At 35.3% G+C, this 19624-nt stretch overlaps 1 protein-coding gene across 3 annotated transcripts in view; it reads left to right on the forward strand.

Annotated features, from left to right (window-relative positions):
- The window catches only part of si:dkey-71h2.2 (low density lipoprotein receptor adapter protein 1-B), a 71350-nt gene that overhangs the window by 35610 nt on the left and 16116 nt on the right, over nucleotides 1-19624 (forward strand). For all 3 annotated transcript variants that reach the window (XM_067417064.1, XM_067417063.1, XM_067417062.1), the window contains exons 2-4: nucleotides 7200-7342; nucleotides 9649-9761; nucleotides 19320-19434. In XM_067417064.1, the coding sequence (XP_067273165.1) occupies nucleotides 7200-7342; nucleotides 9649-9761; nucleotides 19320-19434 (371 nt within the window). The remainder of the gene's footprint in view (nucleotides 1-7199; nucleotides 7343-9648; nucleotides 9762-19319; nucleotides 19435-19624) is intronic.

Raw genomic sequence — 19624 nt, forward strand, 5'->3', positions numbered from 1 at the left:
TAGGACTGGTCTTCTCTTAGGCACTCGTCTTCTCTTCTTAAAGTTAGTATCTTCCACACAGTTTTTCGACTCCAAAGCAAGCAACCTATCGTCTATGGACAGCAACCTGGAGATTACTAAAGTTAACTGCTCGTTAAAATCGGCAGCAAACTGAGCAAGCTGACGAGATAGCCCACTGATTGCATTCAGCTGTTTCTTCCCGCCGGTGTTACGGATCAACTGGGGATCATGTTATCTGGGGACGGGCGCGTGCACGCAGCTAGTTTTACCTGGATTTACAGCAGATGTTAGACGAGGACAGATTCGTCACAGCGGATTTTCCACTGAACAGATTTAAAATGCTTTCCACATTATTGGTAAATGTTTGCATAATATCAGGCTCTGTGTTTTCCTCTGTCGCTGCTTTGCTGTATGTTTCAAACGCAGTTTAATGGAATTTTTAATGTGGTTTCATTTCACAACACAGACCACGCCCACATTTTGTTACATTCATAAGTCGTATCGAATGACAATTACATTCAATAAATTACATTGTGTCGTATTAGTATCGGAATTTTTATTTTATTTTTAATAACTATTGTTTTTGTAATTTGCTTAGGGTATTTTTTAAATTATATATATATCCTAACTAAAATAACTCATAGCCTGTCATATTACCTTTCTCATATTAGCCTATTATATTCTATTATAATCTATTATATTGCCCACCCCTTGCCCACCTGCACATCCCAGCTGATATACAAGATTTGGGGGGTCATTCTGCATTTGAAAGTTTGAAAGGGTTTTAAATCTTCTAAATAAAGTAAAATGATTCAAAATCAAGTAATTTATATATGCCAAAGTCAACTTTAAACATATACAATTTAATTTCCAAACAGCAAAATTGTGGCCTGTGAAAATGCTGAGTGGCTAGTAACTTTGGAAAACCACTAGCCACGGTGGCCGGTGAGCAAAAAAGTTAATGTCAACCCCTGTATATATATATACATATACACACATATACATATACACACACATATATATATATATATACACACACATATATACACACACATATATATATACACACACATATATATATATATATATATATATATATATATATATATATATATATATATATATATATGTAGTGCCGTTAAAATTAATTTGCGTTAACACGTTAATTTTGACAGGCAATGATATATGATATATAAAGTTTGCTGATGTATGACGCCGCTTATTAGCAGGAGACCGCAATGATTGGTAAAAGTTGCGGTGATTGGTCAAAATTGCGAGTCACACTGAATTCACGGGGACTGATTGCAAATGACACACAATAAATAATCTAGAATACTTTCATCAAATATATAAATTCAAGCTTAAGTTTAAGATTTTACAATTAGGCTATACTGAGCCTGATCTATCTAAGAGATTTTCTTAGAAGGAAGTTAATACCTTTTAAATGTCACATGGGTTAAAACTCCTGCTACCCTGATTTGCATTTGTATAGCTCACAGCATGTTCATTTACATGTTAAAGCCTCCCCTGGAGTTAAGGGAAGGGGGGTATTGGGGGGGACAACTGCCAAGCAAGGCCCACGTCAATTTCTGACAATTCACGGCAGTTTTCGGTGTCGCCTGCAAACTGCCGTGTACAGTCGTAAACCTGATCTTCCACGACAATCTACAGTGCCGCTTACTGACGAAAATCCCACTTTTCATGCAGTGAATAGTATCAATATGTTGCATAAGTACAGTCCTGTAATATTCAGGTAACAGCTGGAAAAAATGCTTTCTTTAAAAACAATTATCTAAATCTCAAAGATCGGATCGCATAATGATAATCGATTCAAGATCTTGAGAATCGGAATCGAATCGATTCTTGAAATTTGAATCGAAACCCAGCCCTATGAGTGTACACAAATAAAAGTAGAATGATGTACACTTATCTGTATGACCAAAATCAACAGAGTATTTTGAGTCTCTTTTGCACAGAAAAGCAGTGTAGCCACTGACCCCTGGGGGTTAAAAACTTTGGCCAGCCTTAAATTAGTTGTCTTTATGTTCTCATGTTTGTTTCTGGTGGTTTAGTTTAGTCCCTATATTGTTCCCTTGATTACTGATTATGTCTTCCTGCGTATTTAAATGGTGCTGTATGTAAGGATGACAGTTGTTAAAATGGGTACTGCAGTCAAAACTCTAAATATTGTTTGCCCGCCCCCTCATCCTAAGACTCAACGCTCATGCAGGTTGCCAGTTTAAAAACACCCAACAGGAATGAGCGCAATTGACAATGAAAGGCGAGAAGATTTACACATTGTAAGTTGTTGATCAGAATCTGCAATCTCTTACCCAGTTTGTTTGCTGGCTTCCATGGCAACAATACACAGTTTTTTCTGTCTAACTGGCAACCTGTGGTGTTGAAATACTATTGGGTAAACTGGCAACATGTGTTATTGCACAGACCAAAACAAACATTCTGGCACGGAAGGCACATTTCAAAGTAGACTAATTGGCTGTTGCATTGATTTTCAGAGAAACTAGCATGTTTCCTAAATATCTGCAAACATACTCAAAAACTTACATACAGCACCTTTAAGCCCATAGTTTCATCAGTTCATTGGCCGATATTGTCTTTTTTTCATGTAGTTGTGTTCTAGTTTTCTCCTGTAGTATGTATCGTTCTGGATTAATAAAGAAGTGTTTGTTTGGATTCTCATGTGATTACTACAAGCACCAGTATGTGACAATGACAGGGTGTGTATGCTAATATAATTATTGTTGTAGTTATCGTTATTGTTAGTTCTTGGGAATTTAGTGGTTAGTGGAACATCCTGTGCTGGGAGGTTCTAGATTTCAGCCTAACTCTTCAAAATGCTTCTGAAAAAAAATATGCTAAACAACAAATTTAAGTTGATTTCTTTTGATTTAAAAATCAAAATCTTAGGCATTGCATCACAGAAACCTTTACACCCCGGCAAGATCAGTCTGGAGAAATGCCATGCAGCTTTTGTCTAGCTCAGACACAAATGCGGTTACAGAACGTCTCAGCGACTGTGGTAATCGCATTTTATGTTTGCACAAATCGGATCACTCTATCATGCAGACACATGCACCAACCTAGACATCAAATTATGTGCTGTTAAAAATGCCACTCTCACACAAAACACAATACTGGCTGCTTTTTCCCCCCACATTGCAACCCGTTCTTGGCTAAACCTGTGATAATCCAATTACAATCAGCCCTTATGGCCTTTTTGAATTATTTTGCTTCACTTTATTGTCATAACCTTTGCAAAGTTTTATGAACATAAACATGTCCTACTTCAATCTAATCTGAGCGAAGGCCTGGAGCATCAACAAAAAAAAATCTGATCAATTATTCATTTAGCAGTCTGGTGAGCATATGATACATCCCTCGAGTTACAGAGCGATACTAGTTGCAGCTCTATTGTGACCCAAGTTATGTGTGTGTCAACATTCCCACTTCCAGGGATTTCAGCACGACAAATGTGCTGCAACAGCTCAAGGAGATTATACATGCCAGAAAGTCTCCCTTATAGCTTTTTTTGGCTGCTTCTGTTATTTTCCATGCCCTGCAGCTCATCTTAAATAGGCTTTAACAGTTCATTTAGAAATGGCTGCAGTGCTGAGTGAGCATTGAGTGTTAGTTCTCCTGCCTATTGAGTGCTAAGATTTTGTGTCTTCTTAGGTAAATAATTGACTTTACAGTGGAGAAAGCATGGTGGTGTGGTCTTCCTGGCCTCAAACAGCTGGTGCTGCTGGGAGAGCCAGATGGCTCCGAGCAGAGCTGTCAGAACAGGACACAGGACAGTGTCAAATGAATGAGTTTCTGTCCTCTGTAGTTTCCTCTTTAGGCAAAGGAACATAGACGTAATCAGCTAAAGCCAATTTATACGTATGCCTCGAGTGTACACTAGGTATAGCACAGTTGTGTACACTGTAAATCCTAACTCTCAAAATAATGAATTGGTTTGAGTAGAACAAACTCAAATTAGTTCAATCAAACTAACTTTTATGAGTAATTAGATCGTTCTTTTTCTTTTTAGTTCGCAAAAAATCTAAAGCATTCTGATTTGTTTAATTGTTTTGAGTTTTATGAACTTGTTTCTTTTAATTTAGACACATTTAAATTTAACTGGGAGAGTTTAAAAAATTGTTATGTATTGTTTTTTGTGTAAGATTAATGTTAATGTGGATATTTAGTATTGTTTAATGTTTTGCTATGTTAGTTTAGAAGAGTTTTGTGATGTGGTGTTTATTTAATTTATTTATTTATTTTATTTTATTTGGGGGGGGGGGGTACCATCAATGTGAAGAGTGGAACATGAGCTTATTTGAGAACATGTATGTTAAATGTGCTGTACTCATTCAGCAAGTGATATGCTATGCTAATGCTATCAAAGCATTTACTGAATAACCTAATTGAAGCTAGCCAAGTTTCCACTACTAAAAATATTAACTTTAATTTAAATAAATGTATGAATTAGCTTACTCAAATATTTCAAGTTAAGAGCAATTAAAATTTATAAAATAGTTTGAAATAAAAATATGCAAGGTCTGCTTACTTAAAGCTACACTGTGTAACTTTTTTAGTTTATTCTTAGCTAAAATCACTTAGTTCTTTCAAAAATATATGTGCTCATTGATGTATATTTACTTCTTTCAAGTAATAATGTATTCTCGTAATTTTATGATATACCATTGAAAATACATACGGGTGAGGGTTCGGATGGCGGTCGCCATGTTGCTCCTCCATCTTGAAAATACATTTGCCAAAGAGGGACATACCCGTAAATTCAAGCTTCGCTTTTCGCGTTTTTACACTCGATGGCACCGTGTCGAATGTGAAGAGGAGGATTGGGCTGCTATATGATGATGGAGGATCACTCATAAGCCCCTTTCACACTGCACGTCGGACCCGCAATATTCCCGGAACATTGCCGGGTCGCCTTCTGTGTGAAAGCAACCACGTCCCGGAATTGATTACCGAATTCGACCCGGGGCGGGGACCTAGTAACATTGCGGGATATGTATCAGAGTAGCCAAGGAAGCGAAAAAGAGAATAAAGACGGCAACGCAACAGGCAAATCAACAAGACAAAAGTAAATATTGGAGTGGCCTTTCCAAGATGGAAAGAGCTCATGAGGAGTAATGATTTTAAAAAGAACGCCGACGTTGCCTGCTTTCTTCTCGACAGGTAATATTAATTCAGCCTATTTGTGTATATTGGAAGTTTTATTGTTGCTTGGCTAATTATATCATGGTGTGCTGTGCATAACACTAGAATGACGTCTAGGATAGTTTTCCTCGCGTCAATGATGAAAAAGTATTGTTTACCTTATAACATAAATCCGTGTTCTATGACGGATAACATGAGATTAATATTTTAATTGCATTATAATTTGTTTGCCTTACGCTAGTGGTGTTGTACAATATACAGAATAACGATAGCACTGATAAAAGTTACTTTACTAAGATTAGCTTGCATTCGTCTGGGAACCTGATAGCTGATGTTAGCAATGAAATGGTAAAAAATAACGAAAACGTAAAACTTTTATTCATTTTACATAGATTAATTTGTTCATAGATCATTTGGCAAATTAAATAACTGCAAATTATAATAGTTTTCAAAAGTAACCTCATCACTTGAAGCAACACTCACCGAAGAGGTCGAACTGGAAGCCATGACTAAATCGGCCACCGTAGGAGTTGAAATTAAATCGAAATTGAGAGGAACAGAAACTATTATTCACTGGATGGTCATATACCTTTTCACCACTAGATGCACTGTAAAAAATAAATGTTGGTTTTTGTTGGTTTAACTTAAAAAAGTAAGTAACCTGGTTGCCTTAAAATTTTGAGTTTATTGAAATTAAAAATTTGAGTTGATACAATGAAGGAAATTTGTTTAATAAATAGAATCTGAAAATATTATTGTATCTGAACCACATAAAAAATTTAATAAATCATGAAAATAGCACAATGTGGCATGTTTCACTGCATCATCAGAAATAAAAACACATGCAATTACCCAATATGATTACAAAATCTTTGAATTATATTTTAATATATTTGTCGAATCTCAAAAAATGTTCATTGTATTAACTCAAAATTTTAATTTCAATGAACTCAAAATTTTAAGGCAACCAGCTAACTTTTTTTCTAAATAATTTTTTACAGTGTGGGGGAAAATATCACACAGTGTAGCTTTAAAAAATTGGACGGAACCGACTACTATCAAATTTTTCACGGCATGTCTTTAGTAAATCCTGACAGTAGTTTTTTTTAACGGCAAACACATAATGACATTATATATTAATAATAAAACAATATTTTTTCTTATTTTGTTTTCTATTTTTGTTTTGCTACTAGAGGTCACAAAAAGAGCTTGATGTTTGAAAATGGCTAACTTTGGCCTACCTGTCACACTGAATATAAATGATCAAGGAGGCACTTTTTTCAATGCTATTCTAAATGTTTTAAAACAGACACATTTTGGCTTACCTGTTATGATGAATATATAAATTATAAATTACACTATTTTCAATGCTCTCTTCCTGCAGTTCTGATGGTTTTTCTAACATAAGAAATTTATATAAAATAAAATAATAATAAAGAATCTTTGTCGTTTTGAAAGCATAATAATCAATAATTCACTCTGATATAACACCACTGGTTAAGGTCCAGCACTTCACTGCTTGCTTTATATAGATTTTGCCTCAGAATTGCTCTAGCAGGGCAGTGGATATCCTGTAGTCTGGTTCATTCTGCTATCTTTCGATCCAGCTCTACACTCCTACAGGGCTTTGTATTGGACCCAAATGGGACTGGAAAGCTATTTAAAGCTCAGTGTGTGGCACAGTTCTCCTTACATGGGAATGAGCCCCACTTCTCCTAATGGAAAGGTGTGAAACCTGCCATCTATGTTCAATGGATGTATTTTATATGAAAAACATTTTGCGAATGGACATTTTGCTTCCAGTTGATCATTGTTTATTTCATCAAAAAAGTAATTACTTCGTAATGGCTTCCAGGCATCTTTCTTGTGATACCCTGCAGTGTTAATCAATAAATCCACTTTCACATTTTAGACGGTCTGTTTTGAGCCTTTGATATTTGAAGCTTTGAACATTAAGTTGGTTTCTTAAAGGGACAGTTCACTCAAAAAGGAAAATGTTCTATTCTGTGTTTTAGAGCTCCCAGAGAACTGGACAGACACCAAGGAGACACTCCTGGAAGGGATGGTGTTCAATGTGAAGTATCTGGGCATGACTCTGGTTGGCCAACCTAAAGGAGAAGACATGGCAGCGGCTGCCATCAGGAGGATTGTAACCACGGTCAGTCATCAGTGTAAAAGCAAGTCAAGGGACTTGAGATTTTTGGAATGATTGTGATCCAAGTTGGCAAAAAAACTTACTCAAATGATTTTGTGCCTTTGCCAATTTGTAGTGGTATAAAAAGTTGTTGTCACATAATAATAAGTATTATTATTACACATTATTAATAATGTAAAATAATATTTTTTATTTTGTTTTTTATTGAGCTACTGGAGGACACAAGAAGAACTTTGTAAAGAATGTATTGAGGGTTCTCCTTAGTATCAAACTGATTAAAGGCACAATATGTAATTTTTACCATGATCCTGTGGCCCTCTTCCCCAACAGGGTGAATTCAGGAAAAGTTAGATTTTCCAGCTCGCTCCGTTAGTGGTGAAGGAGTTGGCTGGCTGAAGCCCTATTCGGACGGTAATTGTTTCTCGTGGGGTCGGAAGGAATTGCCATCATTTAAGTTACAGGGACTGGTCAGTTATTTTATTGCCGTCCGTTTCCAACCACCCGTGTAAAAATCCAAATAACCTACTGCTTTTGACAAACACCAAGGTCGTGTGGTGAGGTAATAGCTGTCCAAATCCACATCTCTAAATTTTCAAGAATATATCACTTCAAAATTCTTCTTTATAATCCTTTTTGACCACTGCAGAGCACCATACGGTTGCTTTGCTGTTATTTGGATGCATTTCTAGACTTGTATTTCTTTAAAATGCAGGCATGTATTTACAAGAGCAATATGTTTCATCCCCGCTCAAACAAATTAAAATAAAAGCGCATACATTTTTGAATTGGTCCGTTATTCGTGGCAGCATTTATTCTTATCATACTAAGCATATGACATTTTATTTACAGCATACAATCATGTTACGGGCCACGTGAGCAGCCCGTTCCCGATCACAAAACTCTCCCCTCCACCGTGAATAACACAATCACAATCCGAATGCATGAGTTTTAGGTTTTATCCTCCGGTTTTATCACTGAGGTGGCGTGCCTGCACATTTATGTTGTCAGATTTGTGTGAAACAGGCGAAGGGCGCATGACATACATCACGACCAAACATTAGCGATTGGTTATGGCAGATCCAGAGTGGCTCAGGGCAGATCCAATAATTTTTAACTTCAACAGAGTGCCCACCTTCGCGGAAGTAAACGCTTGTCAATGGAGAGTGGCCAGACTCTATGTACAAATGAAATGTACGAGAGTCTGGTAAGCCCAGGCTAACTATGAGACACTTAGCTAGATTGATATTAGGTACGGTAAAACATGGTACTGTAAATCAAGAAAACCAGACTTAAGCAATAAGACTAACTGTGTTGATCTATATAACAATGATTCACTTTCTGTCGATGAATCTATCCAAACAGTTGCTCACCTGTTTATTAAAACATCATATAATAAAGGGTCTTTGGTGTTTCCATGGTTTCTACAAAATAAAACCAGAAATCGAGGGTAACACGGGTATGATGTCACTATAGCCTATTCGCAGACTCTGTCCATGTCCTGGTTAAAATTGCTTATTCCTCTGGATTTAAACTTTCTTGGAAACATTTGGGATAATGTAAGTAAACAAGTTAACATTGTTCTTGTGGGGTTTTTTTTATATTTGAATCCAAAAATCTTACATATTGTGCCTTTAACAGAACAAAACAGAAACTAAAAGCTTTTTGATCAATAGTTTAGTGCCTCACAGAGGCCTTTGTAGCTTACTTGTTGTTGTGATAAAATGTTGTACAGAACAAGTAAGTCAGCCTTTCAGTACAGAGTGTTTCCCATTTAAATACACGAAATGATTCCTTGTTCTACAGAAAGCAAATGAAAAGACTCACTTCCTTTAACAGCACAATCGAATCAGAATGTGTTCATTTTCTCTCCAAACGAAATGTCAGACTGGGAATCCTTGTTTTAAATCAGTGTTTACGGTCTCCTGGGAAGAGAGAAAGACCCTCCAGATATGCGTTTGCCTGATTTCCTTTGTCCTTGACGAGTCCCCTCTCTCTCCTCTTCTGCATTTTAACTATAATTTCCGCTCGTACTCATCCACATTGGCCTCTTTTCTTCCTGCCAGCACACTGTATTGATGAACCAGTTTGTTCATATGCCAGCACTTGAACAAGGCAGGGGAGGAATTTTATATATTGAGTATCCGCTCTTGTACCCATGGAATTGGATTTAATAGCCCACACAGGTTTCGTTGACCTTTCAAGTTATTGTTTATGGTCAGTGAGTTATGAGTGACATTTCAAAGTTGACAATGACAAAGATGTTTGTCCAGGGTTCTCACAAATTGTTTATCCGTGTCAACCACATGCAGGCTCGGGCCAGTGCAAAGAAGTTTCGGAAAGTGACCCTCACTGTCTCCCCCAAGGGAATCATCATCTCAGACACAGAGACCAATGACCTCATTGAGGACGTTTCCATTTACAGGTATAAAACCACACCAAAACAATCCAAAATCACAAACTCCTGAGCTCTAAAAGGCATTCTTAATATACTTAAATATCAAAAAGGGAAATATTTGCTCAAAAGTTTGGGGCTTTTGAGTTTTTTTTAAATACGTTTTTTTGCTTAAGCTGCATTTTTTGGTAACAATTAAAAAAAATGCATTAGTTAACATAACATTTAACAATACTTTTAAAGCATTAATAAATTATTGTTAATGTTAATATTAACATTTACTAATACTTTTTTAAGATCATAATTTGTATCTGTTATCATTACTTAGTACACTGCAAACTAACATGAATATGAGCATTTTTAATAAACGCTGTAAGATGTTGTTCACTGTTATCAATCAATCAACTGTATTTATATAGCGCTTTTACAATGACGATTGTTTCAAAGCAGCTTCACAGTGTTAAACAGGACAATATTGCAACAACATTTTATTTGGATAGTTTGATTTGGATATTTTATAGAATTAAATATGTTAAATTATATATACATGTTATATAATAAACATGTTAGTTCATGTTAGTTAATGCATTAACTAATGTTAACAAATGAGACCTATTCTAAAGTGTTACCCATGCATCGGCTTAAAATACAGTAAAAACAGCAATATTGTGAAATATTACCACAATTTAAAAAATATTTTTAAATTGAATGGCAAAGCTGAATTTTCAGCATCATAACTCCAGTCTTCAGTGTGACATGATCCTTCAGAAATCTTTATAATATGATGATGATTTACTATAAGAAACAGTTCTTATTATTATAAATGTTGAAAATAATGTTTTGTTTGACGCTTTTTGGAAATATAAGTTCAAAAGAGTATTTATTAGAAATTTATTTTTTTGTGTGACTTTAATAATAATTTATTACATATAAAATCTGTATCTACATATATATTTTGTTTTTTAATATTATTTTTGCATTGTAAATATGACATATTAAATAATATTTTTGTCAAACCCGAATGATTAAAACCACACAAAGCACCTGACAAAGCATATCTTGGTTCTGTATGATTTAAAAATAAATAAAACATAGAGTCAGTTACTGCAATAAGCATACTTCAACCTCCAAATCAGTTGTTTAAAGATTTTTAGTCAGTCAAGGTCTGCAGAACAACATGAACTCTGCAGTGAGATCTAACCAGTAAATCATTAACATTTACAGTTTGACAGTTTGTCAAGCAAATATTGATGCAAGAGGTGACCTGCTTGGATCGTATTCATAAATGTGAGATTGTGGTGCCTGTATATAATATGTGTACATCTTGACTGTATTATAGTTAGAGGGAGGTGATTTATTCAGTGGGCATGAGGGGTGCTTTAGAGTGCAGAGAGGAGCCCCCATCCTGATCCCCCTTATCAGCTACACCAGAGACACAGTCACGGGAATCACGCATCTCTTTAATCCTCTCCCGTAAAAAAAAAAAAACTTATCCCACACCCTACTGTCTCATTCTTTCCTCGTTCCCTCCTTCCTCTTTCTTATTTTCTCATACAGTACAAAAACACTTTCCTTGTCTCTCTTTCACAATTTTTCACTTTTATGGTAAGCGGCCTAAATTTATTTGATACACAAAACATAGCAAAAAAAGGATGGATTATTATTATAAAATGGATTATTATTATTATTAATAATATAATATTACAATATTATTTATTATTATAGTTCCTTCTTTTATATATTTCTTATATATTTTATATATTTCTTATATATTTTCTCACCCTCATGTTGTTCCAATCCTGTATGAATTTCTTTCTTCTGCTGAACACAAAAGAAGATATTTTGAAGAATGTGGGTAACTAACAGTTTTTGGTAGCCATTGACTTTTATAGTATTTTTTTTATTTTTTTGCTCTTTATACTATGGAAGCCAGTGGGACCCTGTGCATGTTTGGGTACCCATATGCTTCAAAATATCTTCTTTTGTGTTCAGCAGAACAAAGAAATCCATGCAGGTTTGCAACAACTTGAGGGTGAGTAAATGATGACAAAATGTTTATTTTTGGGGTGAACTGTCCCTTTAATACAAGATACTGTACATTCTCTCTAGTCTTTAATATAAATTAATTAATTAAAATGGTAATCAAAGTCAAATGCATTTGTTTTAAAAAAGCTAAATTGCATAAGATATTACTCTAATATTTCTAGAATTTTTACAATTTATGTTTTCATATTTCGTTTCTGCTTGTTCTTCTAAGCACTATTTGTTGAAGTTTACACTAAAAGGGGGGGAAAATACTCTTAATTCAAGATACTTAATATCCTCTCATCTTATAAATGCATGTAAAATTAAAATAGTAATTAATCTATTTGAGTTGTATATTACTTTAATAATTCTTGATGTTTTCTGTGTTTTAAACACTATTTATTGAGGTTCACATTTACAACAGAAAAAGTATATACTTCCCATAGGGGAAAGAAATATAAGCTTAAATCTAAATACTGAATATTCTCATGACTCTTAACATAAATTTTAATTTTGTTTGTAAAGATATTCATATATTTTTAGGACTGTCAAACGAATAATCGCGATTAATCACATCCAAAATAAAAGTTTGGGTTTATTTGTGCGTACTGTGTTTGTATAATATTGAATTATATTAATAATATTATTATGTATTTATAAATACACACTCGTTCATATATTTAAGAAATATTTGTATTGTATTTGTATAATATGTATATACTGCATGTGTGTGTACTTATATACATACACAGCAAAAAACATGTTGGGAGATTTATCACCACGGGTGTTAAAATTATCACTTTCCGGGTGAACATACAGGTCCGTCTTTGCTAGTGTTAAAACAACACTGACGAAAGTGTTCGTTATACAAACACTGTGTTAGTGTTTCTTTTTAGTCACTCAAGGTGTTGAGAAATGTATTACTCATAAGTGTACATTTAACACTTTATGGTGATTAATCTCACACACCCAGTGTATTTAATGTTTATTTAATGTAAATACTTAAATACTAAAATGGCACTGTGAATGAAATTTAAAACAATTTATATATATAATTTTATTTTTTCCCCAAAAAAATCAAGTGACTACAAATTTATTTGAATATTTATTGAAATTGTAATATATCAATTCCATTACATTTATGTATTTGGCAGACACTTTTATCCAATGCGACTTACACTGCATTCAATACCATTTTTAATAAAAAAAAAAAAAAAAACATTTTTGTCAGTTCTTGCTTTCGCCGGGAATCGCTACAGTAAAGCCATTGTAGTCACACATACAATTGAATAAAACAATTTCTTGTTATACTCCAATGCTATAACATCTTACCATGATAAATCTCTACTGCGTTTCAAACAAGATTAAACAAAGAAACATTCCTCAAGTAATGTTTTAATTGAAAATACAAAAATTCAACATTGTATATATTAAATCAACCTTAATGTTAAAAAACTGTCTGGTTTGTAATTCATTCTGATAAAAAATACTATTCCTTTATAAATTAATACATTTACATTTGGCAGATGATTTTATCCAAAGAGACTTACATTGCATTCAATGTACGCATTTTTACATTTTGTCAGTTCTTGCTTTCCCAATTCATCGATCCCACGATCTTGGCGTTGATAGCGCTCCTCAAAATGATCCAAACACATAGTATCGTTCCTGTTAAAGAGACACATTTGGTTAAAACAAACACATTAAAAAAATCTAAGATATAAAGTTTCAAACATCTTCAATCAACAAGCAGAGATACTTACATAGCCTGTCTTCCTTTCAGGATCGTTTAGGTTTGTAGAGTAATAATGCCAAGGGCATACATAGATTGTGGCCTTAAGTGGTTTCCTTCTGCAATAATAAACAATATTCCATGAAACAAAAATCCTCCAAAGCAGAAAGCAAACTAAAAGACTCAAAATAATCAGGTCACTTTGTGTTTTACTTCAGGTTATCTTTATACCAACACATAGCAAGAAAATGTTATATTCAAAACATAAGCACTCCTGTTACAGATTTACAATACTACAACTAGAAAAGGCTAGAACTAAGTTGTACAGAAAAAAATCGCGCATGGAAGGGCACTAATGCATGTCTGCTCAACTAATACAAAATAAGACGAAAAATGTCAAATAGTATGAGTGTGCAATGTCGTGGAATGTATACGCCAAAACTCATTTCGGCGTGCATATGATACGCACTTTATGGCGTATATATGACACGCTCTCTTGGGTAGGTTTAGGGTAGTGGGGTGGGGGGTTCGTATGTATAATACGCCATAAATTGCGTATCATATGCACGCAAAAAACAGCGTATCATATGCACGCCAAAATGAGTTTTGGCGTATACATTCCACGACATTGCACACTCGTAGGCTACTCGATCTTGAGTTTCTATATGACTGAAGCAGTTCATGAAGAAAAGCGTGTCCTACGATGTTTCCGACATTTTGGAGCGCTGTACAGAATGGTCGGCGTATGTTATCAAAGTACAACGAGAAGATTGCTAGAACACACAGAGCATTTCACTCGCAAAATGTTGCAGGCCGATCAGTATGCGCAGCGCCGACAATGATGGACCGTGCTATCCGTGGGTGCTCGGCCAGGGATCGAGCCCCGGCGTCACACAAGAAAAAAAAAATTAAGAGCAATTAATTCATTCGATTAACGTCTGCTTTCTCATTTGAATGACATTTCAAAACACCAGAATTAACTCGTACGGGGTGAAAGATATAAACGGTCTTATAAAGGTTGGAAGCCCTAAAGATACTTAACGTTATGCCAAATGAGAAGAAATAACTATCCAAGTCCAGTGAGTTAAAAAATGACACATAATGTTAATGCTGCTACATTATTACAAAATTAATACAACGAAATTAAGTCACTTACGTAAATCTCGTCCTCCATTAACGCATTTAGTGTGTTAGTGGGGGTTATTCAGTTATGTTAAACTGAATGGCGGATCAAAAGCGCGCTAAATTTAAACTGAGGTAAAAAAAAAAAAACGCTAAGAGTTAAGTCATCCACATCGGCTACGTTACTCATTATACAAGCTCATTAATAAATCACAAGTTGATAAGATAATAATACTATACTATACCTTGTCCTTGTAACCGTTGTGTGTGCAGGGAAATCCATAAAGATGGAGAGACCGATGAGCTGGGAAATTTAAAATGCTCTGCACATGCGCAGATGTTGATTGTTAACACCCAAAGGAAACACTGTGCTTTATCACCCAAAGGAAACACTGTGCTTTAACACTAAACAAGTGATAAAGCATATAATATTTGTAAATTAACACCAGATTTTATCACTAGATGCCCAACACCAGGTTTTTATCCCTCAGTAATTTGCTGTGTATATATGATGTAAACAAACCTTTATTTTGGATGCGATTAATCTCGAATTATCATTTGATAGCACACTTTTTTTTATGGTAATGAAGGCCAGAATACTAATGTTTTTTTGTTTTTTTTAGCAGCAGTGCATCAGGTCTGACACAAAACACTTTGTCCTTGTACCTGGAACTCCTCCATCCGTGGCACTGCTCCCTTCAGAGATGCTCTGTGGGCTTCTGGCTATTTAGCGCAATGACATATGGATTCCCGTGTTGGACCATAAAAATCAGAGTTCAGTCAGAATGCTATAATAAATGCTATTTCAACCCTGACCCTGAGGGGGTTTTGGACAACCATTTGGAGGGTGAAGAACAGAATCATGGGTATTCTCTGCCTTTTCACTGACAGCTAAATAAATGAGAGCATCTTGAATGAAGTGGTGGGGGTTTCAAAAGAAGGAAACATATTAGTGCTGATGATATGAACACTTTTCCTCATCTTTATTCACTCCTTTGAGTCCCATCCCCCTCTCCACAGCTGAATATACAAATAATGAACAAAAAACACAGCTGTTCTATTTTTAGTAAAAAATAGGAGATGATGATGTTTGTCTATAGGCTCAGTAGGCGCTGTCAGCTTTATTACATCAGTTATTTTAAAGGTTTGAAGGGCATTCTGGGTCTTTTTGGTTTCAGTTTCATCAATGCTCATTGCAATTTAGGATTTTTTGTGCCTTTTTATCCTAATACACACATTAGTTTCATTACTGTCACTACTGCCAGCTTGTCTCTTGAAAAGAAAACATCTATATTTGTGTGGAAGACTTTTCCTAAGCCACAAATCTTGCACAGTGATTTGTGTAATGAGATTCACAACGGTCCCGCATTAACTGTACGGGGGTTCATGAAAAGATTAAACCCCACTTTGGCTTTTTTCCCGTTTTGGGAATGCCATATTCTGCTGTAATGTGTTCGGCAAGAGAAGGGAGCCAGGCATCACTGAGGGAGCAATCTGTGCCACTGCCAAAGCAAACACTGCCAAGGAACGCTATAATAAGAAAAGGCTTTTTGTTGTTTTTTGTAATCAGACTTTTTCATAAATGTTATATTTAATTGCATATCATATTTGCTTTACTTTGCTCTTTGCTCTGTTTAATGACATCGGTAACATTTGGAAAATGTGGAAGCTGTTATGCTAGTCAGGGGCACAAGGTCATGTTTTTTACCCTTGAGTTGATTATGTGAAAGCCCCTATTTTTTCCATGTACATGACCTAACTGAGGCTCTATATGTATTGCTGAAATTGAACAAGCATGTGTCTCCTTCTTGCCTAAAGCAGAATGCTTTCATGCTAAGGCCAAACTCACTTAGATGTGCATTGCCACTTTCCTGCATATCACTGCTTTTCACTTGGCCTGGATTCAGTGTCTTTATGTTTTCTTTTCCCTTTCATTTAGGATCTGGTAACAGAAGGGAATGAGAATACATTGACAATAATTTCAAATAAATATATAGCTGCAAGGAGCAATTATCGGGGACAAGCACAAAAAGAAACATGCCAACAAATTCATTGATGCTTTACTTGAGAATGCTTAGTTTTTAAAAAAAAAAAGCTTTTGATGATATTTTGTCGACGTGGTCTGAAGATGATCGGAGACAATTTTGGTGAAAATCAGACCAACGATCTTGGAGGAGTTAAAAAATGATAAAAAAATTCAGCAAGTTCGAGCAAATATGACATTATTGGTATCATTGTTCTCGGCATGACCCAAGGAATATATCAAGACTTCATTAAAATAGGCTAAATTAATCAAAAGTTATTAGCATTTTTAATTTATGTCCACAAGGTTTTGAGTACCTTTAGGGTATGGTCCCGATGCGTAACAATATGTTAATGTGTTCATAAATACAGCATTTTAGGACAAAATTTCAAATATTAAAATTCGACACCCACAAAATTTAATATGGGAAAAAATGACGCCAGAAGAGTCAGTGACCAGTTTTATTATTTTGGGGCAAAATGTTCAGAAGCAGAAATAGCCCTTATTCATATCTTCAGACCAGTATTTGATATTGTGATGAAACGCTGCATGTAGCCTCAGGTCATGTTTGTGATGACGACATGTACTAAGTTTGGTCAAAATATGCTAAAGTGTTGCTGAGATATTGGCTCTTGTCCAAGTTTGGCGTGTTCTACGCCACATTCGTTCACGTGTTATTGGGGGTGGGTTTGGGTTTAAGCAAAAAACTTTTTGCCAACATGGTCTGAAGACGATCTGATTCAATTTTCATGAAAATAGGGCAACCATCTAGAAGCAGTTTTTTTTGGAGGAAACATTTTGTTTCTAGCCTTTATGGCTCAAAAGTATGTACGTAAAAATTTGAACTGTTGGTGGCGCTAGAGGAATTGAGTAAGAGGGTTCAAATTTGCTGTGGTGAATGTTTGGACTGACCTCTATCAGTGTATATCAAATTTCACAACTTTTTACCATACAGTTCTATAGGCTGCCATAGACTCCCATGGCGTAAGAAGAAAAAGAAAACTAATGGGTACAATACGAACCATAGCACCATTCAGTGAAGTTGAGCAATGCACTTATATACTTGGCAATATACTTGGGCAATATTGAGTACCTTTCATTTTAGACACAATATTGCCATTACTTAATTTTTTGCAGCGGCAACAAAAAAAGAGATGAAAATAGTTCCACAGCAAAAGAGCCAAATTGTGCATCTTCCAGTGACACACAGGAGTGGTGTTACGTTTCGAAATGAATCTGTGATTTTGATTGAATCGGTTAAGTGAACGATTCAGTGACTTGACCTGCAGAAAAAGTAAATGTAACATCCCTACCTGTAGAACTCAGAGAAAAGTGGAGTGATGCAAACACTGTTGTTGAGCTACATACATATATCAGCACTATAATGCCGCTCAGCCAATCAAACTCTTCATGGCTTCATTTTTGCTTTCAAAATGTCCTATTTGATTTCCACGAAAGCAGAGATTGAAAGGTTCATGTCAGTATAGCTGAGGTTAAGATAAAATATCCTCCTCCTTTAATTCTGTTCAATAGGAGCTACAAACAAGCTAAATTCGGGCCATTTACGATTTCCTTCCCTCTCAGCATCACACTCTTCAATAATGAAGTTGTGCAATGCACCACAGACTGGAATAAATGATAATTCACCACACCCCCCATGTTCAGAGTGAGAAAGGGGAGGGAGAAAGGGAATAGAGAGTCTTGGGCATTTCTATTTAGGTCGTGCATCAGAAGTAGTGCACTAACAATTTTAGATGAAGTGAGATCCGAGCTCTGTCTTCCCTAATGTGTCTCGTTATTTCACACAAGCTCTTTTGTTTTGGTGCTCTAAATTCCAGTCCGATTCCTAAAATGACATTCATAGTCCTCTTTCTGCTACATTTCTGATGGTTATGTTATTGTAAATGATGTCTCTTTATAATATATTGGATCATCTCATTGGATGTGTGGCTCTAGCTCTCTTTACCCCCCCAAAAAAAAAAAAACGGTCACTGTCGGATATCAGGTCTTTTTAGGTCCTTTTTCTGTGGAACATAAAGTGCAGAATGTTCAAGCTGGTCTTTTCCATTGTCTCTGAGAATGGTGACCATGGCTGTCAATCTAAATTTCCCGTGGTGAAAGAATAACATCTTAAATATCAATCATGGTCTTTAAAAAAAGGATTGACAAATGGCTTCAGAATATAGTGCACAAATATGTTTTAAGTGCTTTTGGAAGCTTGACAGCTCGAGTACCCATCCAATTTCATTTACATTTATGTATTAGATGCTTTTGAAAATGACGTTTTTTTTCTTCTTTTTTTCATTGATTAACGTTTTGCATTCCCTGGGGCCTGAACCCATGCGTTACTGGGAAAACTTTATTGTGTGGAATGGAGCAGTGTAAACATTCTTCAAAATGTCTTCTTTTGTGTTCCACAACAGGAGGAAAAGCATACAGGTTTGGAAAGAATGTTCTGGTGCATTATTTCTTTAAATGCAAAAATATGTCTTCGTACAGTTGAGGCGATGAGCAGGTTTTTCAAGGGTTAAACCAATGCGGATTTGACAGATTACAAACCCTTGTTGCTTTTTAAAAATAAAAATATGCCAGTACATTATTCATTCTTGTAAACGTTTTAAAGTATATGAGTCTTTATGAACAAAAAAAGTCCACAGTGAAAATCCTTTATTTCTCACCTTTGCAGAATATCCTACTGCACAACAGACAAAACTCAGGATAAGGTCTTTGCCTACGTCTCCCAAAGCCAATTCAATGAAACTCTGGAGTGCCATGCCTTCCTGTGCCAAAAAAAGAAAATAGTAAGTGTCTTCAAATGCACATCATGAACATATTTGGATGTACAGTAACAAATGGCAGAACATATACTCCCAGGCATATTTTTTATGTAGCCTGTGCAGATTGATTGTTAAAACTTTTCCCATTTTGATAGTATTTTTTCACTACAGTTTTTATTTAATTTTTGACGAACTGATTATTGTCTACTCTAAG

This window comes from Pseudorasbora parva, chromosome 15 (genome assembly GCF_024679245.1).
Source record: "Pseudorasbora parva isolate DD20220531a chromosome 15, ASM2467924v1, whole genome shotgun sequence".
NCBI lineage: Eukaryota > Metazoa > Chordata > Actinopteri > Cypriniformes > Gobionidae > Pseudorasbora > Pseudorasbora parva.